Genomic DNA, 26,707 nt, shown 5'->3' with positions numbered 1-26,707 from the left:
GTTGTACTATTATTAATGATGCACATATTGGAAATTATGAATTTTTTCCGAGATATTTTTGAGGAATAGAATGAAATAAAGCACTTTTAATCCATTTAAAATAATAAATACTTTCCTAATACCGCACGAAATTCTAATATTCTGCCTTGAAGATATTACTTGTACGATCTACTTGAAATACATTGTAATATTAACCTTTGCATTATTTCTATACGTTTATTAGTTTAGTTTTTGAAATGGGCGTGTTCCATTTACAACTTGACCAATTTATTTAAGAATTGGATAGTATCAGGGTGCACGTTTTCGAAATTTCATTTCAGAAAATTTAGTCATTTAAAAATCTGTTTGTTATTTTCTCAACAGATGATATCCATTGCGTTCTCATAGATCCAATATTAAAAATTCTATTTTCGAATTTAATGATGTATATCAACTCAGCTTTTGCATACGAGCTTTTATTAAAAAAGTGCACCTAATTTAAATATTGTTACGGATTTCGTATTTAAATAGCTAATATTAGTTGAATTATAAATAAAATTGTTTTATTCGCCGTGCAGTGCAGCGCGTGACGGATATTAAAGGAAAGCTAAGCCGGAAAGTTAAAAATACAAGAGCACGTGCATTTAACATTTAATAAATAAATATCTCTTTTTGATTTCGAGAAAGTACTAGAACATTTTTGCTCATTTTAAAATCATATGAAAAGGAGGAAAAACCTCTTAATTCGATGATTAGTTAGTTTGTTGTTGTTTTAAGAGTTTGTTTAGAAAACTGCTCTTGTTGATTGTAGCGAATTCGCGGATTAGCTTTCTTTAGCTGTTTTGAATTAACTTCTGCTGAACGTTTGAGTAGTTAAAAGATAACTACTGTGAGATATTGTAATACTGAACGAATATCTGAGGAAAATTAAGCATTTTTGTTGTGATAATAATAAATTTTGTTCATTTTTCATCGGACGTGTGCATTCAATTCAAACGAACCCGTACGCACGCAACAATATTAAGACTTCAATCAACATAAAAATCGTAATATTTAATATTTACGTTTAAAACATACAGAACTCAGTAACACAAATGAAGTTCAACAAACAATTGACCAATACTTTATTGCACTAAACTTTTGTACAAGAGACATGCAGCAGCACTGAGGCGTGAATAACAAGTCTGTAACTAGTTTCTGATTGTGCCCGTGCAGTAAAATGTCTTACTGTTTGAAAATACGAGGTGAGAGGTTAATAAAACACAGAACTTCTTGCAGCGGACGCTGCCAAAATTGGCCATTATTTTGTTACAGATTCAGATTTCCTTTATGGACCACATAAAGTTACTTCTAAATAACCTTTATGTATCTTTAACCTTTACCAGAGCTCAGAAGTTATTTCTTTTGCCATTACAGGAAGTGCCCGCTGAAGAGTAGTTATACTCTGAAATTCTATTCTAACTCAAGGACCAATGTGGCATATTTTGCCAGCGCGTGCATGTGAGATAAATGCGACAAAAAATTAGTTGAAAAACTTGTCTCCACGATATTGAACGTATTAATCTCTGAAAACTTCTTTTGTTATAGCACCAGTAAAGTTAAATTTTAAATACTGCTTTCTAGAAACACGGAGTCCAAGTATATTTTCACACGCGATTGATTCAAACTGAATTCAGTAATTTGCCAATTTGGTTTTAACTATGCAATTAACACAACGTTTTATACATGTACTTAATATCGTGGAAACAAGCTCTTATTATGAAGGAGGTGCTAAATTTGCTTCTAAAAATAATTAATCATACTAAAATTTCTTTTCAGAGTAATTGTTACAATTTTGCACACTGTTTTCAAATTATCAAAGCATATTTTAAATTAAAATTGAAGTAACAGTGAAATAATCCATTCTTGTAGCACTCTTTAGACTCCTTAATTACATTCATTTTAATAGTTACGTTGCCAATGTTTAGAAATGCAGATGAACACGCAAGAACAAGTAAGTAAAAACACTGAAAACATTTTAAAATACATCCAAGTACTACAAGATATTTGTAAATAATGATTTTTTTTGTTCAGTGCTTTGGTTTTAATCTCCACTTTAACAAGAATTGAACATATATTCATATATTTTAACATTATTCAACTTTCATTTATGAAGACATTGAAGCACAAGAATTTTAAATTCACACACACCATCTGAAATTTATAATCCATTTGAAGTAAATTATTTTGTTACTAATATGAAACGCAAATTTGACATCCCCATCAACACAAGCTACGCTTTTACAAATCATCATCTTTTTACAAAAGCACACATTTCTTCCTAAAAGCCGTTGTGTAGGATAAACAAAATTATGTAAGGCACAAAAGTATTTGAAAATAATGCTGAGTGTAACGTGACAGTAGGGAAATTCGAGTGTGTCATAATATGAAAGGATTTGACATTAAAATACTGTTTAAAGCGTCACGATATTTATCGCTACAAAAATTCTCTCGGCCTGTTACTGAATTCTAACTACTTCTAAATTACCTCACTAACTACTTACGTAAAAAATCCATTTTTAGAAAATGAATGTAGCTAGTTTTATGAGAATATTATAAGCTACTCTTATGAAAAGGTTAAATTGCATGATATGCTCAGAAATTCATTCGCTCAGTAGGAGAATGAATCAAATTTTAGGTACATACAGAATGAATTTTATAATTTACGCTTATATATATCATGATTACACTTAAAAGTATCGTATGTTGTTAATGTTTAATTTCAGAAAAACTTCTTATTAAAGAGAATTCAGATTATATAATAGTGAATACACGTGGATTGGGTACTTCTTGATTACTCGCACCACCGGGCTCAACACATGGTAAAATCTGACGTGTTTTTAGCGTATTTTTGGGTATACACGCGATAACAGTCAACTCGCATGCGCAATCCACATATGCATTTGTGTGCACATGGAGTTATATCCTTTATATTTAACCATCATTTCACTGAATAGTGTAAAAATGAAAATATAGGCGACTAAATTTTTTTTTAGGAATTTTAATGACTATTATTATTATTTATGAACAGAACAATACCTATAAAGCGCCAAAGATAGCCAAACGTCTTTCTCCAATTTACAAAGTCGCCAATCAGTTGGTAATTTTTGAGGGCAGGGTGCGAATAATCAGAGTACATTGTTATAGTTCATTGCCATTCAGAGTACATATATTACTATATTTTAGAGACTGTTGCATTTCATTGCCATCCTTATAAATTAAATATTATTTTTCTAACTGCTCAAATTAAAAAAAAATATTATAAGCTTTTTTCAGCCATTTTATATTCAGCGGCTAATAAATATTTTATTATGAGTGCCTTTAACTTACAGCTTAAGGGATTTTTTTTTTGAAAATTTCAAATAGCCTATAACATTCATCATTTCATATCTTCTTTTTATTAGGAATTAGATTACTAATCCTTGTAGGATTACATCGAAACTCTTAATCTGTAAATAAATTAAAGCAGTTCGTTAAGCCAAAAATAAATTTCTAAAGGCTACAACATTACAACTAATAACAGGGGAATTAACAGCATTTTTAATTAAAAATTGAGCTTTTATCTTGAGTTAAAACTCCTTTTTATTTCACTGTTGACAGCAATTCCTAACGCAAAATTTAACTCGTATCAGAAGTGCTTAGTCATAAGATTTCAGCTTTCAAAAATAACTATCAAATTCTAGTGAGATACAATAGAAAAAATATTTTGAATTATAACGTTTATTACTACACTGAAATTAAACTATTTTTTACTTTAAAAGAGGGAAATGTGTTCTGATGAATTTTCGTACAGAGTAGAACTCCAGTTAACCGTTCGCCTGACACGAGCAAACCCATTGGCCATTTTACAGTCTTATCAGAAAGTTTCCACTAATCACCGTACATTTAGCAAAATATTTTATTTTTTAATCAAGTGGTATTTTTAAAAAAAGAAAACTAAAATGCCCACATTCGTATGCACATATGCACTTTTTCTTGACAGATAAAACCAGCTATCTAGAATTTTCACATATTTGGGTACTAATACATTATTGCGACCACCTTGTTAAAAATCGCGAAAGATTCAGAATACACCAAACTCTGATAACCACACGCATAACATTATTCAGGCAACCATGAGCATGACTAATATTTAGTTTCCAACGTCGCCATTTCCGTACGCTCTCTTTTTGTTGTATTCCAAGTTCCAACGGCTTTTAGAGAAAAATTGTGATGATTTTTGTCTTAACCTCGATTTTAAAATTTATGCTTGCAGGATTTTCTTATAATAGAAGAAACGGAATTCCTACAGCTATACATTATTTCGCTACAAAATCGCTAAAGAAATAATGCTAAGAAATTTCCACTACAACAGGAGGGGAAAAAAAAAGGCTGTTTGTAACTATGTTTACTGATTGTCTTTTTCAACAAATATATAATTAAAACGTAGAATATGTATGTATGGGTACTTACGGAGAACCCAGTCGACCACAAGAGACAGCGTCGATCGCGCCAAACCAAAAAAGCCCATTTACTAAATACAAGAAAAAACGTTCCCTTTCGAATTGACATTTGGCTTCGCACAAGCCTTAACGTTGCAACGCCATTGCTTGTCAGTTTTTAAATAAAGCGCCATGTCGTGGCCATTAACACATTTTTTTGAAGCCGGTAAGATTCCAAAGTTTGGAAATATTCAACAGCATGCTCTTCTGTAGGTCCCCAAACTTTAATCTTTTCTTTCTTTCTTTTTTTTTTTTTTTTTTTTTTTTTTTTTTTTTAAATGCGTTATGGAGGAAAAGAGTCTTTACTCAAGAATAATAATTAACATGTGTAATCAAAGTTACACCAAACTCAGCGCGTTTTAAGAAGCTGATTCCATTTTGGCCGAAAAAGCGCGTAGTTTGGCGTCTTTAATAGGCAAAAATGGTCGACGGGATTTTGCGTAAGTACCTATGTATGTAATATATAATTTTTTACGATTAAAGTACTTGTTTCTTTCTTTAAACTTGCCAAACTGCAATAATGCACAAGAACCCATATTTGAATGGGCTGTTAGCATTTTTAATTTGGCTAATTGGAGTTCTACTAAACTTCAGAGCGAGAGTGGTTATAGTATTTGTTGAAACAGCTTCAAATGAATTATTTAATACTCTATTCACTATTTTTTAAAATTAGGTTAGTATTTTCGATATATATGGTATTACGTACTTATAGGGTTTTGTATTAAAAAGACGATTCTGATTCCCATTAACTGATAAATCTCCACTGTAGGATTAAAAGGAACAATCAGTTGTTTACAGATTATAATATTTTGTATCTTCAAAGTGGTGAGAAACTGAATGTCTCGAAGACGACTTTTGTTGTTAACAGGAGAAAGCTAATTTTTCTTTTGCAGTTTCTATTATATCCAGTATAGAATAGTTCTACAAAAACAAAAGTATGATGAAAAAAAATTTCACGAACGGTGTTCTGTACTTATTGAAATTCATGTAGTTAAGTATAAGTTTTAATGTTTGTAGTAAGTAAGGCGTATAGTTGTTAATAATTTATTTCGAAATTTCAATAAATTTGCTCTTAATTTTATTTATTTCCTTATATTTGTATTAAATGTAGTTTTACGGAAAAGACAATGTTAATAATAAATTAAAACCTACATGATAAGGACTCCTTCTGTAAACCTGTTTCGTATTCCAAGTATTCAATCATATCGCTTCATAAATTGAGTATTTTGGCCATTATATTGGAACTTCACTAGGACGAAATAAGCTATTTAAATTCAGTTTAATGCTTAAGCATTAAGCAGCATTTGGGATAAACTATATATAATTTCCGTCTTCGCATAAGCGATTGCGCAATCACATTTTCATAGGTACTTTGGCTAAGAAAGCAACGCCTTTTGTTGTAGCTTCTGAAAACTATTCATACTCAACAACTATATTTAAACTGCGCTGCCAAAAACTGCTTAAGAATATTCGCCTGTTTTTTGATAAACATATATATATATATTTATATATAAATAGGGTTCTAAATTTCAAATATATATTTACATATGAGATAAATATAAAACAAAATGGTATCAAGAACCATTTGAAATACAGGCGCATATATGCATGATGTGTATTCCAACGTCGTTGGTCTTTACATTTTGTTACGTAAAATTTTCTGTAAAATTTGTTCACAGTAAAGTCAACTGCATTAAGCTATTTTACAAGTAATGTTTAATAACAATAATAATTATAACAGTTTAAACATATTCTCTCATCATTCTCTTATTAACTTTCTCTCTAAAAATTTACAAATGATATATTTTTGTTAAAAGCTCAACAAATAAGTTCATTCAAATGCTTCCTTATTTTTCTAGGGCATTTGAAATGAAATTAAAGTCTGTAATAAATAATAAATTACGAACAGTAAAGTACTTACGCCCTTGATTTGTGTTCAGTTCTAGAGACTCCGCAGTTGTCGTTTTCACCTTAAGCGCGCATAATCATTAGCTCTAAAAATATTAATTTTACCTTGTTCACACGGCTACACTTTAAACCATACCTTTGAGGCACTTAACCGTTTGCAATGAAAGCCAATTATAAAGTCAAATTTCAAATCAATCCTTCAAACAAATAATAGAATAATTGGTACTTAAGTATGTTTTCGTTAACCATGAAAACTAGCAAAAATCTCACCAAATTTTAAACATGCTGTTAACTTTCGGTGAGAATCTGAAGGAATAGATCGCTGCACAATTAGTTATGCAATCAATAGATAAATTGGCTTATCGAAGATTAATCGGGTTGCAAAATACTGCGATAATGTGGAGCTCTACTGCCTAAGCAATTACGGAGCCTTAGAATGATCGCTACATGAAATTTGCCCCTCACAGGAGGTCTTGGATGGTGAAAAGAAGAGACGCTTTGCCTTTGTACCAGCTAGAGTCGTCACACGGATGGTGCCATCTACAGAATCTTATGAGAAAATTTAAGTAGATGGCAGGAAAGCTGAGTATTGTCAACTATGAGAGTGGCGTTAGCTTCCAGGTGACGGTGTCCAATCCAGGCAACATACGAGAAAGGAAAATATACAGTATTTAAGAATTTACATCATAAAGTGTAACAGGTGTAGGTGAAGGATGAAGCCGTATGTCAAGTGATCAGGCCTTCTTCTGGAGACGATGTGCAGCATACAGACGAATGAAAATATCGTCCACTAAGGTTTCCTAATTTGGGTTATAATAAACCAAAGCGAGGATCTTATGAGAGCGAAGTCATGCTTATCCATAGCTGGCGATAAATCACACGGCAGGGCGACAGTTTTTACTTGTCGAAACTGATCAACGGGAAAGTACTGAATTATTTTACTAAAGAAAAAAAAATCATAAATATATTTTTATATTATTTATTCACAAACTATGTAACCGAACTTTTAAACTGCTGTCAATGAGAAAATATTTCTTGAATAAAGTTTTGATATTAAGAAAAGTTTTAGAACAACTTGGAAGTACCATCGCTAAGTTTGAAATAAAAATTATAACTAAATGAAAACTATTGTAGAACACAGAACACTTTTTTTTAAAATTGGAACTAATTCAATGGCAGGAATTATTTACTGTGGGACGACTTTTCAGAGGCATATTAAACACAAAAGTTTCAACTAATCAGCTCAAATATTTTAAAATATATGCCTTTTACCCGTACAGAAGCTAAAATATTTATCTCAGTTGATGTTTTTGTACTTGTTTTAGCCCAAAAGCGACTATTAGTCTCCAAATGAGATTTTGCGCTGGTTCACTATACACGGCGTGTCACTTTTCAAATTGTTGCCACCAAATAAGCTGGACTCATTAAAATCATCATATAAGTTTTCTTTTTTATGATAACTAAGGCGGCTAGGTTTTAAGTATATCAAATAGCGAATATAAAAATACATATGTCAACCTCTAACACTCTGTCGGAAATTCTAATGATATACTGTTTTTAAATATTTTGTGATTTTGCTCTTGAATTGAGTTTTATGTAGCGTAAGTATGAAGTACGTGGAATTTAATAAATAAAGTTAACACATAAAAAGTTAATAAGAAAAAGACAAAAATTTTTTTGCTAGCCATCTTTGAAATCGAATATTGATATGATAAACCGAGAAAAGACTAAAAAAAAAAAAATCTGAAATGTTTCAGATTTTAAATTACGTCCAAAGGTGCGTTTTTTAACATTTTGTGTGTTACCTTTCTTTATTAAATATCATGTTCCTCGCACTTAAACCATAAGATCCAGTGCAACAGCAATATCGCAAAATAGTTTTAAAACGAGCATATCTTTAGAATTTCCGATACAGAGACTCACGCGCTGGAGATAAAAATGTTTTTTCTTCACAACGTTGCCATTGCTCGCTTTGAAATCCTTGAGTTTGTTAATCAAAAATTCGTCAAAGTTTTAAAAAATAGGAAATCGATCATAAAACAAATTTCAAATTTGGTCTTCCACATGCTAATATTCGTTGGAGGATTACGTTATTCAAAATTCGATGACTCTATGTACCGTTATTTTATGACAATGTGAGAAATATACATACATTTACGCAGATTTTCATTATTTAATTTCTTCAAATATAATGCAGGACTCTAACATTTTATGGCAACAGTTTGAAAAGTGAACCAACATTTATCCGTCCGACGCAAAATGCCAAAACGAAACTAATAGTCCTTCGGGATTCAAATCCCTTTGGACTAAAAATATAAAAATGTATGCCTACACTTAACACTGCATCGGGAATTCTAAAAATATGCTGCTATACTGTTTTCGGGATCTTGTTGCTGAACTGTATGTGGCGTAGATGCGAAGAAAACGATACTTAAAAATAAAGCTAAAAAGACAAACACAAAGAAAAGTGCGACAGAAGGAGCGAGTGCAATAGCAGACTGGTACACTGCGAGTCCAGCGAGAGTGTAAAAAACCTTAACAAACTCCTTTGGGCGACGTTAAAATCTGAAACAGTTCAGATTTTTTTTTGTTTGTTTATTATTATCATGAGTTTATTTCAGATATTATTCTTACAGATTTAACTTCTTGTAGCTGAATCAAAATAATAATTCGAGAAGCATATTGTGAAATGTTCACAGAGGTTTTGAAAGCCATGCAGAAAAGGGAAGGGATTTCGAAGCTGCTAATAAATTCCAGAAATTACCTAATCTACCGACCACGACATATAAACACTTTCCTTTTCAGACATACATGGCTAGGATTATTTAAATCTTATTTACCACAGACAACTTCCAGACACACACTCAAGGAACTAAATGCCGGTGCGCACGATTCTCACAACTGATTTATGCGATACGAAACTTTCAATATCTAAGACTTCGTCGTGTGAACAAGGTTACAAGCAAACTCGCCATGAAGCTGCGAAAGATATGTATTTTAAGGCTTAGTATTAAAAGAAAGTTATGATCTCTAAAATGGGTTTTATATTACTTTCTATAAAGGAGTATCTGCGGAATGAAGAGCGGGGCAAATAACAAGACTGCCCAAGCTTAGAATGTAATTGAACATATTATATATATGAAACTTTTTATCTGCGTATATAGCTGGCAGCTTTCAAATTGAAAGACTGCGAATCCGTCCACAGCTTGTTACTTTAAACGCTATAAAAGCGCTCAGCAAAGGCATGAAACAAAGAAGCTATATTTTGCCACAAGTTTTGCTTTACGGTATGTCTAGTAATATCATAGATACACACGCGATAACAATTTATATATTCGCACGTCAGGTTGTATGTGCATTACTAACAATAACTGAAAGTATGTCGCAAGAAGCGTCAAACTATGTAAATTTTTATACACTACTTATAAAGCAACTTAACTTTTAGCACCCATATCACCCATTTTGTTGCAATTCATTCTTGCGTTTTGGGATATTTCTTACATCCCTTTTCCCCATTATTTAAATAAAAAAATTACATTATTGGCACATGTAAAATTTTAACAAACTTCAAAAAATTCTGAGACCTTGCCCGGCAACTTTGAAAACAACCAACGAACAAAGCTGCTTTTTTCACAGACTCGTTCATTCAGCATTTTTTAGATTTGCCAGCTAACTGCTATATAACTGCTAACAGCTGCGCATTTTGCAAAAGTTAAGTCCGCTAGACATATATGCTTGTGATGGAAAAATACTTTGAAAATATTAAGTATATTTATGTATCTTCTATTTTTATAATTGGCAGCACCTGAATTAACTTTTAATCACCAATCTCCATTAAGCAGAGCTGCTCATTCTTAAGTTCACGCCAACTGAATTCAAAGTTGTCGGACTGTAAAAAAATCGTAATTAAAAATATAATGACTTAAGATAAACTCTCTAAATACTGATATTATAACTTTGTGAAAAAAGTAAAACTACTACTCTTATATACGCCCTCAGATGCATGCCGCCGCCAAATGTGACGATATGTGCTCTGCGCTAGTTTTTAGAGCGATTGTGTGTTCAGCGATGGTTTTTGGCGCGATGTTGTTTGTATGGCAACCCTTTTGACGTTGAAACTTTATTTTGCTGGAGTGGTTTGTTAGTTTGGTGGGCGTTTTGAAATGGCTTATGTAGCAATGAAAGACGTGGTGGCAAAATTTCAGTCGCTTATTTTGGATTGTGGGCAAGGTAAATTTAGTATTAAAAGGCACGATGTTGGAGTTGTTGGGTATGTTTATGCCGATTTTATTCACGAATGTATGCTGGACTTTGTATGCTCTGTGTCTCAGAAGATAGGGTGGAAGGATAAAGCGGTGGAAATTGATGAGTTTTGCTGATGCTTGAAATAGAGTAGACGTTGAGGTACCCCTTGTATTATGGCGAAGTTGTTTCATTTATGGTAGCCTGAGTAGTTTAATGTCATGGAAATCCTATCGTGACGTAATCGGGTGCATGATTCTGGGAAATTTTGAATCATGGGATGTTTTGCAAGCAAGCGTTTTTGTGGTGTGTGTTGGTTTGATTGATTGTTTAGACGGTAGAATGGCTGAATGTAGTAAGATTAATTTGAAGTTTATGTACGATTTGGAGCGAAAGGGGAAAAGAGCGTTAATTGAGTGCTGTGTAAATGAAGGTTTACTTAGTAGCCATTATAAGTGTCCTATATGTAGGAAGGATATGCGTCTAGTCGAACGTAAAAACCGTTTAGATGGATTTGAATGGGTTAGTAGGAAGAAAGGTTCAGATGGTCACTATGTGAAGCGTTCTATCAGAAAGGATACCTGGTTTGAAAAAAAGTCATTTGAGTATGACTGATATTTTGATTTTTACGTGGCTCTGGATGCACAAAGCGAACTCGAAAATCACCAAGACGGAAGTGTGGTTAAGAGAGATTTTCGGAAAAGGTGTCATCGACAGTCGGGAACTACGCAGGATATTTTTGACTCTTATTTTTGTGAATTTATGTGGCGACGCCGATATACGCATAAGAGTTCAGATAATTTTAGGAAGTTTTTGGGTGCTGTTAAGGAATTTTGTGCGCCACAGACTAAAGACGAAGGAACTTCTAAATAGGGTAAGTGAACATTTGCTTTTGCTAGTGCTTAAATCTATAACATGTTTTTCCTTTTTTATGTTATTTTATTGTTTGGTTTAAAATGTATTTTATTGAGATTATATATTTTTTGTTTGCCTATATTGTAGAATTGAATTTTTACTTGTTAAGTGAAAATATATCGATTTGTACATGAACAAAGTAAAGGGAGTGCGTAATGCAAGTTTGTGCAAATCTGGGATATCTTTTTAAGTGAAAATAGGTCGACGTGTACATGGATAAAGTCAACGGAGTGCGCAATGCCATTTTTGTGCAGTTCGGGGATTTTTTTTAAATGAACATAGGTCGATGTCTACATGGATACCGAGTTAGTGCAATTGTTTGTCTTGTTATTTTGGCTTTGTGTAGCGGCGATTTTTGCCGCAAAAATCGCCGCTTCGCAAGCCAAAATGATTGCAAAAACTCGGTATCCATGTACCGCCAAAAATCGCCAAGGAGTACCCTAAACTATACTTTTACCCTTGAAATTTATATTTCTGCTGTTTGAAGAAGCAATCACAATGGTAAATTCATTTTATTTTATTGTTGTTCTTGTTTTGTAGAATGTTATGTTCATTTCTTTTGCTATTAATTTCTGTCGTCATTGTTGTTTTTTGAATTGTTTGTAATTTATTTTAGTTTATTTTGTTGATTTGTGCGCAATGCCTAGATTGTGCAATTCGCTGATGTTTTTTTAAGTTAAAACAAAACGCTGTGTACATGATATTGTTTGAAATTTATTGTTGTTATGTTAGTTTATTTTAGCGAGATGTGCGTAATTCCTGTGCTGCATAGATTGTGCAGTTCTGCGATTTTTTTTTAAAGTTAAAAATAGATGGCTGTGTACATTGATTCTTGTCAAATATTTTTGGTTAGAAACTTTACGTTTTTGCTACCTAAATTTTTTGTTTTTGTTTCGGATTTTTGGCGTAAATTGTGTGTTAAAATGTGTTTTGCACGTGCGAAAACCGCGTTTTTGCAGACATTTTAGGCTTAAAGTTCGAAATGTAAACAAAAAATTTAGATAGTAATATAGCGCCATGGAGTTTCTCGCCAAAATTATTTCGCGAGAAATTTGTCACCAACCGACGGCGTGTTTAAGAGTAGTTCCAGAGTAAAGAATAGTAACATCTTCTTTCAAATTGCAAGAGAAACACGCAAATATAAACTATAAGTTTAGGCAAAACAGCAATTTTATTTTGGCGTAGATTTTTGAATAAAGTTTGATACAGTTTTTTTCATAATCTATACCAAAATAGCGTTGTTATTCTGCGTAATTTTAAAGCAGCAGATTTTTCAAATTATACAATGTACAGTTGTAGCGTATACGAGTATCTTAACATAAAGAGATTAAGAAACAAACTTATGAAAAGAAACAAATAGTTGCTAGAAAACTAAAATTGCAGTAGTAATATGAAAGGAATGTAAACTTTTGAGTTATACGGAAATTTTACATCGATTTATGGGGTATTTGGTCCTGCATACTTAATTCCATCTCTTTCTCTCTCTGCAAAAGAAAACTAACATATTCCCATGTCATTTCTGTGCGTTCGACATTCGCATTAAAATACGTATAAAAATACAAAATAATGAAAAGAAGGATCTTTCTTGCATTATTTACAAAAGTGAATAACCCGAGCTCTTTGCTAAGAGCCCGGAAGATAATGTGAAACATAATAAATTAAGATGGTTAAAATTTAGTCTGAATTTTGTCTCTTCAAATACTCTATTATGATGATGATTGAGGAATTGCAGCAAGGGCTATATATATGTCACCTACGCGATTCTGGGAATGAATACATATTTGGCGCCCATGACCTTTCTCCAACTTAACACCTTCACTGAGTTACAAGTTTATGGAAAACACTCTTCCATGTTGTCTTATTCATAAGAAAAGTGTTACGAAATGTCACGTTACGTATTCAACGTACACTGGCTTTCCTCAGGAAAGATGAAACTGGAACTGAATGCGGTTAATCCGCAATCGTTGAGGCATTTGCTGGAATAATCACGTGTTCGTGTAAAATTCGGAGCAGATCCGACTGAGCAAAATTTCACTATAAATGGCGTTAATAGGTCCTTCAACGTGGAATCGAGTTTTGTGGGCCCCACCACCATTTCTTCTTGTTCGCCACCTTGGAAAAGTTTCATCGGCAGACGGAATTTTTACAACCTGAAACAAAAAAAAAAAAAAAAAAAAAAAAAAAAAAAATTGTTTGTAAGAATAAATACTCTAGCACAGTATGGAGGTAAATGCATTAAAACAAATGTAAAAAATATGTGATGTCTTCCATAAATTTCAAGAATTAGCATTCGTTATTATTAACTATTAGAGCAAGTTATTTAAGTAAATTGTTTTATTTGCTTCAATTTTAACCAAATACACGCTCAGCGTGTTTAGAAGAACAACGCAAACCTTTTTTTTTTAGGAGAAATAATTCTTATTTTAAATCATGGACTAGAAATAACATGAAGCGAAGGTACTTACTTATTAACGCAACCACTTTGGCGATGTTTTACGAATGGAAAGGTAAAAGTTACTCATCGGGGAAAGGTAAAAGTTACTCATCGGTTGCAAGCTGATGGTTTTCGCGCTTTTTTTTTTTTTTTTAGAAAGTTTTCCAATCAATCGATATATATCGTAAGTCGGTAAACATTATCAACATATGGAAAAACTTACTTTAGTAATACAAAATACAAATTTGAGTTATTAAATGAGGATTATATGATAAATAAAAAATAAAACTCTTACATTCTTCTTCAAATCTTTTTGCAATATTTTTTTCGCTATTCTTATTTCGAAGTACACAGCGATCTGTTTTCGCTTAATAGTCATCAGAGAATTGCATCAGGTTGTTCCTTTTAGAAAATTTTCAGCGAAATTCTGTATTTCTGCACAAATTTTACCGCAGTTTCTTCCATTTTTCGCAAAATCCACAAAAGGCAAAAATACTACGATTTGTTTATAATAACTGTCGGAACATTGGCTACAATAAAAAAAGAACGTATACAAAAATGGTGGCATTGCTTGACTGAGGGATTGTTATAAGCATGGTTGCCAGATTCTGAAATTTTGGGGACTTCAACGAAGGTGGTTGCATTCATGCATAAGTACCGAAGCGAATAATGGGATCCAATAAGATAAATAATTTATAACTAGTATTTTGTTAAACAAACCTTCTTTGAAAAGCTCAAAGAGTATAGAAAGCTATATTTAACAATTTAAACATCTAATAATACATTTATAAAGGCTAGAATAGAATTTAGAGAGAAAAAGTATGCGACTTAAAAAATCTGAAATGTGCATCGAAATTCTAGGAAAATTAAGCGTTTCCATGACTTAATCACATACACTGGGTATATTTAAGTGAATAAGTACTTCAGTCATTATTCGAGTCTTTGCCTATTATTGCTACAAGTATAAATAAAAAAGTGAATACCAGGGAAGAAATTAAATTCAAGAAAAAAAGAGGGAATTTTTTTTATAATTTTTTAAACTTTTTTCACCAGGATGTTTTACTAAATGTCTTTTTAATGACTGAATATTTGAGCACCTACTACATCTTAAAACTAAATTATTGTAAAGGACATAAATGTTTGCTCCTACTAAACACACACAAAAATTTTTTTTAAAGAAATAATACGTTGGAACTTTTATTTCATTCAAGTCTTTTCATATGAATTATAAATGCTTATTATATTATACATTTTTACGTAAGACTTTATTAGATAATGTTACATATTTTATTTTAATAAAAGGATTTTTATAAGAAAATAGTAGTATTTGACATTTAGGAAATTTTTTGGCATCTTTCCGGCTTTGCTGGATATTTTGGAGAGCGCCCGTTGTTAACACATTAAGGAAAACTTCTTTAAACATCTTAAAGCTGATCTAAATTATCTATCGAATTTCAAAATGTAAAGCCGTAGAGCGGTAAGAAAACAATTTCGCAAAGATTTTAAATATGCGAGCAAGCAAGATGCAGTAAATTTGTTTGAGAATTGATTTTTTTGGAAGGGGGGACGGCAGAAAGAAGATTTGCATGTAAAAGCATCAGAAAAAGATATGACTTAAGGCGGACTTACTCGGTGAAAGTGGCAGGCGCATTTTCCCTGAAGAAAGTCTTTATACCTTGGCACTGTAATATTGAAAGTGTCGATCACTTCGAAGTTGTAATGTTTCGCAAAATCTGCCAAGCCCATGCTGTGCAGCAACAATTTTCTTTGCTCATCCTGAAATGATATCGGAAAACTAAATCAGCATGCGAAAGATTTGAAAGGTGATTTCGCATGATTGGTAAGGTCATTTTGATTTTTTTGGTTAGTTTCAGAATTAATTATAAATTCATAGTTCATACATAAGTTGATTAAAATATAAAAAATATCGAGTAGTACAAGTTCTGTGAAAGTTTCAGAACTATAGACTATGTCGATTTGGATTTATTCCCTGTAAAGCAAATCATGAAGTATTTTTGGGAAAAAATATAAGACTGCATATTTAGACTGTGTTTTATATGTGTAATATCACTTAAGAAAAATGCTAATTATTAGAATTATAGCTAACCCTCCTGTACGATTCACATAAAGTAAAGAAAAAGCGAATTTTATGCGTAAAATTTACGTATAAGTTTGTGATTTATGTTATCAGTTATGGACACGAATACAATTCTGTGTTATATTTAATTCGTAATTGAAATTTAAAATGTTAAATAATTTTATATGCACAGAAAGATATTTTTTAAATATTTCTTTAAAAGGTACATCCTTTTTGATCATTCTCAACTTCTATTACCTCAACTTTTCCAGAACTCACTTTTCTAAATTTAATGCCTATTTTTATTTAAGAAATCGAAATAAACAAATGAATGAATAAGTTTTACAAACACATAAACAATAATTAAATTAAGAAAAGAAATGCATTGTTCACAACCACGTAATTTTTAGTAGGATCACGGAAGTTCAAGAATATTGTAACCAAATTTGCTGTTTTGTTGTAATGAATTAAAATGAAAATTACCATGGATAGTGTATGAACTCCTTCAACTGGCAAGTGGAATCCGGCACCAAGGGTCTTCATGACCAATCTTATGCCTTGCAATCGCTCTCTGAAAGTAAAGGAAATGGTAGTCAATGAACCAATGAGGAGTACCTTGCATTTTAATTTGTAAATTAGTTTCCAATCGAATGATTATTACGTATAGAAAATGTCTTAAAGTCCCGAGATATTTTAATGATATGTTTATTGAAATTTCAGTGTTTCTTCATTGCATAACACAAAATTAAATTTCATATTATACAGGGTGTCACGAGAAAGTAGCCCGCTTTCAGTACTGGTGTAACGCTCCTTGGAGGAGATCTTAGCTCCTATCTTTTTGTTTGCTGCGTCTGTCTGTTTTTTGACATCTGTCAGTCCGGCGACTTTTTGTAGCCATCTAAAGCATTATTCCAACATTATTTTGCCATCTTGTTCTTTTCTGTACACATTGCATCGGAAAAATGACGTTCATATTTTCATTATTGCCGGAGTCAGTGCCATATTATTATGGTTACCTTTTCGTGGCAGAGATTTCTTATCTGTATAAATTCTAAAACAGTGATTAATATTTATTTTATAACTAAAAACTAGTTCTTGCTTAGTTACACATGGAGAAAAACGCAACCCATCTCTGTTACCACAGGGATGTGCAGTGTGCATGTTTGGAAGCAGTAAAAAATAAAACTTGCGTTTCCCTGCAGCTTTGTATTTTAGCTACTTCTTATGAAAACTACTTTTGTTTATAGCATTTCTTTGCATCGTTACATTAACTGTTCTAAAAAAAATTAACTTAAAATCTCTCTCGAGTTTCCTTCTCTTGTTCATGCAATTCATGTAAATACGTATATTACATTTCCAGCTTAGAGCGTTTTTGTTTCCGAGTTTCGTATGCCATATGAATCGTATGTGTTCTGGTTTCGATTTCGGCTCCGCTTTTATTTTTTACTCGGTTGGTAATTGTCATTTTTCTTGTTCTGTTTCAACTTCAAAATATGCTTATTGAATTCTAGCAACATTTAGGCAGCGGTATTGCAATATCAAAAGAAAAGCGTTCTTTCACTAAATATGAATTAGAGGCAATGATTTAAAAAAAAAATTAAATTTTCGAAGAATTCGGTTGCGACGATTTGAAAGATTTTATTATACTCATTGAAACTACATGAAATGGAATACTGTAGCATGCTACTCTTTTTTTTGGTCACCACAAAAGTTTTAAAAGTTAAAAATTTTATAATCTTACAGTTTATCGCCTTCAAGCATCTCTAGAGGCTCCGATGTCATAATAAATAACTTCTAATATGCTTCAAAGTGGTATATATTCGGTTTAATAGGACAGTAGCGTTACATGAATAAGGTTTTAATGTCCGCATCGGTGGCATAGCTTTGAGCCCCAGTCATCTCACTTTTCAGTAGGACAACGCGACACCACATGTTGCCCACGCTGTTCTACATTTCTTTAATACACACGTGAGAGGTGACGGAAGATGTCTGATAGGGGTAAGCAGCTATTTATCTCGCGTTTTCCATTATTTGGAGATACCAATACCTCCAGTTAGACCTTTAAGAACGCTGTATTAGGCGTATTTTCACAACAGATTCAGTTTTGATATACGTAAATGTGGAGGTGGTAGAGATTCTGCCTTTTGAGGAGCTTCCATGTTGGATAACTGCGCCCTTTAACTTCTTTCTGGGTGCTTCTTTGACGCAATTTCGTTATGCTCTCTTCCTATCGCAAAAGCATTAAAAAATGTAAATGTTCTGAAAATAGGCACGATTAGAGTGCCAAGTGCATAGTCGCCACAAATGACAATTTAAATAAAATGAAATTTAATGCGTCTCGACTGCCAGGTTTCCTAGTCATTAAGGATTTAATATTCTACACTATCAGAATTCTTTCTTTTCAGTATGTATCTATGTTCTACGCCAAACAACACGGCTACGTCTTTGTCTCTTTTATGCTCAATGCTCGAAGCATGTAATATATATATATATATCTAAACGTAGATTAAAGGTATTATTGACATAATTTATAATATTATAACATAAGATAAAAATTTCTTTTCGAACACTGAAGTGATGAAATAAAATGAGAACTGTTAAAATTATTTTAGTTCCTGAATTGTTTGAAAGGGAGTACTTAATACTTACACCCTCAATGCTCGAAGCATCATTAGTAGGTGTTGAGTTGCCAACCACTGTACTCCACCTACAATCAGGACAGTATTGGTGTTATTCTCCAGAGGACGAGACCTGAAGTAAGAACAGAAAATAAGCTTATAACATATTACAGGGGGTTTATATATCCTTAATAGTCAGTCAATTTGAGAAAGAATAGCAAAAACGAAGTTTGAAAATATTTAGCTATAAAATTTGCAATATGAAGAAACTTTTAGTTTGGAAAAAACAACTTTCAAAGTTCAAAATGAATGATCAAAGCATATTAAAATAAAATTTATTAAGTGAAATATAAGGACGTTTAATTTATTATGTTAATAAACTCATATATTCATGTTTTACTTTCAGTACACAAAAATTATTCTTATTTTATTACAGTCCTTCTTATTCATAGGCAGATAGTCCTCTAAGCTTTGCCATAATTAAAATAAACCAAACCAAACAAAACAACCTTCTTATTAACATTTGTTAATCTGTAACCTATTAAATTATTATGAGCAAATTCGGTTGGAAAATACGAAAGTCGCTATTTACATTTCTGGCCTTGACAACAGTAAGTGTTGCCAGGTGACCGCAGATGATTCCAATCGAAAGTTGGATAGTTTTAACCATAACTTCTTCAGAACGTTTTGCCATTTTAGCATTAATTGTTTTCTTTACAGTAAACTGAAAAATTCATCTTGGGCAAAAAAAGGAATTGACTCGTGTACATTTTCGAGCGATAATTTTTCATAACTTTCGACGTGGATCAGTACTGTAAAAAACTGGGATAATAAATTCAGTCGCGGTCGACGTTCGCTCTAGGACGAATTCCGTGAAGGTCGTCCTGCCAGAAAATATTAATGCTGTGCATGAACTGATAAAGCAACATTGTCATGCGATATACCGTGAAATTGAGACATCTTTGGACATTAGTATGACAAGCATCAATAAGCTATTGCATGAACATGTGGCTGTAAAAAAGATTTGCTCGCGTTGGATCCCGCATAATCTAACAAACACTCAAAAGAAAGTTCGTTTTGATTGGAGTAAGGAAATGTTGGAAAAATAAGTTCAAGGTGCATCAGAGGCTGGGTATAACATCTACACAGGTGATGAACCATGGATCTACGCATATGAGCACGAAATAAAACAGCAGTCGACTGTATGAGTCTTCCAAGACGAGCCAAATCCAACAAAAGATGTGAGCGGAAGAAGCACATCGAAGCAAATGGTTGCCTGTGTCTTTGCATTACCGGTCACGTGATGACAGTGGCGTTAAGGCAACGCAGAGCGGTCAATTCCGGATGGTACACCACCATTTGTTTGCCAAAAGTCATCGAAGAAATTTGAAAAAAGCAGTCGACTGTATGAGTCTTCCAAGACGAGCCAAATCCAACAACAGATGTGAGCGGAAGAAGCACATCGAAGCTAATGGTTGCCTGTGTCTTTGCATTACCAGTCACGTGATGACATCGGCGTTAAGGCAACACAGAGCGGTCAATTCCGGATGGTACACGACCATTTGTTTGCCAGAAGTCATCGAAGAAATTTGAAAAAAGCATATTATTGACATAAAAGGCTTATCATTCTTTATCATGACATTGCGAGCTCTCACACATCATCTCAAACAAAGGAATTTTTGACGGGCAAAAACATCGAATTGATGGGTTATCCGCCGTACAGCCCTGATTTGGCACTCAATGACCATTTTTTTTTTATTTTCGCATATCAAAACTAAATTACATGGTCAGCGATTTGCGACAGTCGAAGAGACGGCTGAGGCATTCGAAACGCATGTTTTAAAGTTACCCCAATCGGAGTGGGAAAAGTGCTTCAAAAATTGGTTTAAACGCATGCAAAAGTGTATTGATTTTCTTGGAGAATATTTTGAAAAAAAAAATGAAAACCAATTTCGATTCTAAACATTTGTTTTTTCATTATTAGTCCAGAAAGATAAATAGCAACCCTCCTATACAGTTTAGTAATCAAATACTTTGTCTTGCCTCATAAAAGGCAACGATAAGTAATTAGCAGAAACTATTTGAATGTTTTTTTTCCTTCTTAGAAGTCTATTACACTCACAATCAGTGTTCGAAATAATTCCCTGTCACTAAGTGTGCTACGTCGGTGATTAATTTATATGAAATAAACTAGCAAGCATGTTCGAATTCAAGTAATATTTTAGAAATATTTTAGTTTGAAATTTTTCTGTTCTTTGAGTAGGCTTTGAGGGATTTAGTATCAAATGAGCTGGTTGATCTGCAAATGTCAAGGAATTTAACTTTGCGGCATCTTAATGCAATACTGAGAGGAGTCAGAATAATACATTCTTCAGTCTCACTTTAGTATTACTCCAGTATCAGTTTAGGAAATTTCTTTTTATTTGTACGAATTATAGTAATATATAGTATCGAGCTGCGGCCAAAGCAAAATTTTTAAGTTCTGTGTACACCTGAAAAGAAAATGTGTACAAACATCTCAGTGTGAATGAAATCAGTTCATTCTTTCCAAGCGGCTACAAATTCGTAAATAAATATTTTGTTGCCAAACCAGGAAAACTTCATTTTGGTTGGTACATTTGACACTTCAAGTATGACGTTATGATTTAATTTAATGTAATGTAACAACATTTTCGCAATATCAATAAAAGAATTAACTTGGCAATAACACATCATGTCGATTTTCGTAACCTATAACAAAAAAGTTGCAAATATTTACTTAAAATACTGACATTAACGCACCATTTTCAGATATACTATGACGTCACATGCAATCGTGTGCTTTCTACAACGTCAGAATATGACGTTATATAATAACAATACATTTAGAGTTTGGGAATGATATTTTTATTTCACATTTTGTAGAAATACAAATATTTTAATAACGAACTGTACGATTTGAAAGCGAGTAGTGGCAACGCATTTTGAAATAAAGCAGATTTTTAACTCCAGCACACAAGACTGCTGCCACTCGGAAAAATGAGAGCGAAAATTAGCGTTTTTAGTGTTTGCAATTAATATCTTGGCTGATTAAAGTCGTACGAAGATGAAGAATGGACGACATGGCTTCCGACGAACTTTTAGAATTCCAGTGTATCTCTCTCCAAATTCAACTCCCCGCAGTTTTCGGAGGAGATGATGTCACAAACAAACAAGCAAACAAACAGACACGGACACATTTTAATAGTATACAGAAAACTCATTTTTAAATATCATTTATTAGATTTACAGAAACTATGCTAAATTTTATTTAGCATGTTGCGATTATATGGAACGTTATGTTTATGAAGTTCAACTATTGGAAACGTGGATGTTACCTGAAAAATTTCTAATATCTTAATCATTTTGTAGGTTACACTAAGTCTTCATGAATGATTCAGTCTTCATGAATGATTCAGTCTTCATGAATGATTCAGTCTTCATGAATGATTCAGTCTTCATGAATGATTCAGTCTTCATGAATGATTCAGTCTTCATGAATGATTCAGTCTTCATGAATGATTCAGTCTTCATGAATGAATGTACAAAATCTTGTTCTTTTGCAATATTTTGCAAAACATGGAGCATATTTTCAAAAAAAATTTTTTTTCCTTTTACATACATATGTCCCAGAAAGTGTGAAACATTTTAAGTTATTTTTATACGCTGTTATCAAACACTTGTTTGTGTACTGTACTGTTCAAGAAAGGCGCAAATAAAATGACTGACTTTTTACAAAAGTGAGCATTGGCCGATATGGCGGGGAGGGGGGGAGTTGAAATCTTAAATTCCAGATTAATAATTCAAAGAAGTGTTTACTGTTAAAAGTTTCAGAGAACTGAAAAATATTAAAAAGTAAAACAACATGAAAACATGCCACTAATTCTGTTATAGTTTATGTGACATAGGATGTTAGAAAGAGCTTTCATTAATTACAACAAAGCTGCAAATGCTTACAAAAATTTATAAATCATCTATATCATTAAGTATTTTTTAATTTATATCAATTATAGATAATAAAAACGTAAAATAAAGATTTAAATTATTTATAATTATGTGGTTATTACTTTTATAGCTCTCAATTTGCTGATCAATAACGGATGGAATACATTAAAAATATAAATTTAAGATGCTATGTTTTTGTCTAACCACAATATGTACTATGAAAATCTGCTAATTCACGAAGGCGCGAGGAAAATGAACTGAAGGTCTTATTTTTCGCTCAGTGGCAACATTCAACAATTCATCAGTATTCAAGGCATGATCGTGTTTAAGTGTTTTATTTTGGCAGCACAAGATTTTGCATTAACTATAAACAATACAACCCTTTCGAAGTCTAGAAAAAAGATGTCACCACTGTTAGATTGCTTGAATGCATTAAATAAAATTTATCGCGCGTACCTTTTGAAAGTACCTACATTACAGAAAAGCTAAAGTAATACCTTCGTTGCAGAAGTTTATTAACAAATAAAATGGATTATGAAATTAAGCTGAAACATTGCTTACTTTTGAATAAGATGATACAACGCTTTGTCGAAAACCGGTCTTTGATTAGTTGGTAGCCAAAACTGGGGATAATAAGCGAAGCTGACCGCTGTCCTACCGTTGTTGACATTTGTATACACTCGGATGTCATGCGTCTTATCCCATTCACTGAGAGTACCATTCAGTCTTTCGATGACGTAATGCATCATGCCGCGGTTAGTTGAATCTCCAATGAACAGCAACTAAAGACAGAGAACCAGAAACACAGATACATCAAATTAATTCATCTTGCAAGAGTTAAAACAGCTTTTGTTCAAGCTAGTCGATAGATTATTTCTATCGAGTCTTTAATTAGCGAGCAATCTACTGGAATGTGAGCAGCCTAATATTAAACGATGAATTACGACTGAATTGCATGAGAAAAAGCTGTAAGAAATCTTAAAATGAAGCAGGATATATAGAATTTTATGTTTCAAAACAGCCATTTGACTGTATTTCGCTTCCAGTGACGATCGAAAGTAAGGCATTTTCGTCTACAAAAGAGAACTAACAGCAGTATATTATTGAAAGTGTTTAATTTTCTTTCTTAATTATCACTTATGTTCTTAGGAGCTAAACTTTTCTTGAAATATATACATTTTTTCTTCTTAAGATCTTGTAATTCGTAGCAATCCTTAAAAATTTTTTATTTCCTTCTTACCCTTTGATTACACGAATACTTATTTAAAGATAAATGCCACAAATATGATTTCCATTTGCGTACATAAAAACAAATGCCATTCTGTTTAATCGCGGAAAGCGAAAAGCTGGATATAAATGGTGTATGCAAATCGATTGTTTTAAAATTAGGATAGATAGATGAAATCCATTGCGTAAGTACTTCGTATTTATTTATTTGAGCATATTAAAGAAATTGAACATCAAACAGCGATAAGGGTTTAACATCACTTAACAGAGGCAAAAACTATAAAAAGATTTATTTAAAGCATTCCTGTGTGCTTTCACTGTACTTCTTATACTACCATTTCCTAGCTAGCACTTCTACAGGGCAGGTTTAAGTGTTCTAGCAGAACTCCAACCACAGGGTCATGATATTTATGATCAAACGATATGTAATATATTCGATTTTATATAAACAAAACTTATTCCTTCTTTTAAATTAATTCTGAGCAGGGATTAAAGAAAGTCGCAGGGAATTCGTTATGAAGAAGAATCGATAAAAATGCAGTTTCGTGCAGTTTCTTTGAAAAGAAAGCCATATTAACTTATTCGCTACATTCCAGTTGATTCTATAACCGCTTTATCACTAGCTACTGTCGGAAATATTCAGTAAGCTACTCAGAATGACTGCGAACACTGGCAGAGATATTCAAAATTTCGAATAATATAGTATGCGATATTTTGTGCAAAAAATTATTTTCAAAAATAATTGCACAGTAGATCACAGAGAATCTGAAAAACAAATAGGAAAACCAACGAATGATGAACTCATTGGGACATCTGTGTAAAACTGGTGCAACGACAAGATGTCTTCTGAATCTCGATTCACGTGACGAAAAATAGCCAAAACGTTTCACTATTTATATGTTTACTTTTACCTTTCAAGTAAACTTTCAGAAAAAAAATTATGTTACCATTTGATCCCTTATTGCATTCACCAAATACTTCTGCGCATATAAATAAATGCATGTATATACGCATGCATTTATTAGTGTGCGTATATATATGCATGCATACGAGCTCGTATGTGCATGTATAAAGATGCAAAAAATCGATAAAAAATCACAGCAGATGCAAGAATTATAAGGAAGAGAAATGAAACATAAACAATATCCAAAAGACAGTCATAAAAAATTAAAAATACATTATAATTAATGTGAAACTGATCGATTATTCTTTTAACAGCGAAGCCAGAAGTTCTGAAACGTTAAAAACGGGATAAATCGTTTTTCAAAATTACCATTGCATTTTCTTTTTACTATATAACTCAATAATTATTAATTAAATGCAAATAAAATGTAAAGTTAGAATATTAAAATATGCTTTTAATCTTATTATTTTGGTAGCTAATTCCATCTCAAGTCTATCAATCCATAAATAAATAAATCCGATTAAGTAGAAAAAGAGAAATAGCGAAATATATGTACAAAAAAATTTTAAGTAGTGGACTGAAAACAACAATTACCCAAACAGCTGCATAGTTTTCAATTAAGTTGTATTTTATTTTTAAATCAATACGTATTTGTTTTTTAAATCAATACGTATTTGTTTTTCAGAAAAATTGTATATATAGATCGAGTTGAAAAGTGTTGTAAACTGCATAGTTTAAAACAATTTTGTGTATGCTTTCCATGCTCATATATGCACTTTAATATCAAATGAGAAAAAGGTTAATTTTAATTTCGAAATAATTAAATTTTTTCTCTCCGGAAAGCTCCATTATCGAATTGTTCTTACTATTGATTAAAGGCGGCTCACTTTTGCAAGCAGATAGGGCTTCGAAACTTTATATTTTTACTTTCTTCCATTATACAGAGAGACAGGAACTTTTAACATACCTGGAAGGTGCTTTGGAATTTGCCAATTGACTTTTCAGAATTTAAGAAGAAAATAACTAAGACTATGTTGCTCTGGATATGATACAGTAGTTAGCAGTGGTTGATCGCTCACACGAATTCCAAATAGTGAGTTCAACTAAATAAACAACAACAAGTTTGGCTGTTTGTGTGTATAGTTTTACCACTTCTTGTAGATGCAATATTGGCCTATACCCAGTGGTGCATTCTGAACAACGTAGTCTGTAAAAACGCAGCTAATTAACCAATAAATTCGCAATAAATTCCCAACAAATACGGCTATTCAAGTAAGTGCCCGGCCGAGTAAAATATCTGAGAATAAAAAGATTCGTGGATTTTAATCAGAATTTAGGTCAGTAACATTAAATGTCTAACAATTTGTAGACACTTATTACGCTTTTGGATGCGGAAAACGTGAGAAATCAATTTTATTGTCTCCAGGATTCGAACCACATATTTTCCACTTGCTAGCTACTACTTACACCACAAGAGCGTTCATTGGGGAATGCTATAATTCTTTACAATTACAGCCATAAACAGAAATCGGGTTAGACACAGGGCCCAATAAATAAAATTAAGTTGGCGATGTGTTATCATCCACGAAAATTTAGTTCGGCCACCACTGCAGAGACTAAATTTTGGCTTTGCTTTTCAAGAGCGAAATGGCTAAAATTAGCTGTGTTCTCGCTGGGATTTTAAACACTGATCTTTCAATTGCTAGGTAGACGCCCTATCCATTTACATGGCGAAAGCATATACCGAAAAGGGGAATGCAATACTTTCGGCCCCCTGTCGCATGGTGGTAGGGGGAACCGGCTATCAAGGTCTTGGACCTCGAATCAAATTCCGAGAAAATCATGACTGTTTGTAAATGTACATCTCTCAAACATTTTAAATTTTGTACCATATAAATGAGATTCAAAAATATATGCACC

The 26,707-nt window shown here is 32.5% G+C and overlaps 1 protein-coding gene across 3 annotated transcripts in view; it reads right to left on the bottom strand.

The window, feature by feature from the left end:
- Positions 1-1,079: 1,079 nt before the first annotated feature.
- LOC118182699 (cadherin-like and PC-esterase domain-containing protein 1) overlaps positions 1,080-26,707 on the bottom strand; it is a 522,776-nt gene continuing 497,148 nt past the window's right edge. For all 3 annotated transcript variants that reach the window (XM_085815937.1, XM_085815938.1, XM_085815939.1), the window contains 5 exons: positions 23,218-23,438; positions 18,725-18,826; positions 16,559-16,646; positions 15,628-15,774; positions 1,080-13,714 (listed from right to left, as the gene is read on the bottom strand). In XM_085815937.1, the coding sequence (XP_085672063.1) occupies positions 13,550-13,714; positions 15,628-15,774; positions 16,559-16,646; positions 18,725-18,826; positions 23,218-23,438 (723 nt within the window). In that variant the 3' untranslated portion in view covers positions 1,080-13,549. The remainder of the gene's footprint in view (positions 13,715-15,627; positions 15,775-16,558; positions 16,647-18,724; positions 18,827-23,217; positions 23,439-26,707) is intronic.

This window comes from Stegodyphus dumicola, chromosome 4 (assembly GCF_044657685.1).
Source record: "Stegodyphus dumicola isolate Sdum_Otavi_A_Nest chromosome 4, ASM4465768v1".
NCBI lineage: Eukaryota > Metazoa > Arthropoda > Arachnida > Araneae > Eresidae > Stegodyphus > Stegodyphus dumicola.
The sequence above is the reverse complement of the archived record's forward strand: the minus strand, read 5'-3'. Positions and strand labels throughout refer to the sequence as shown.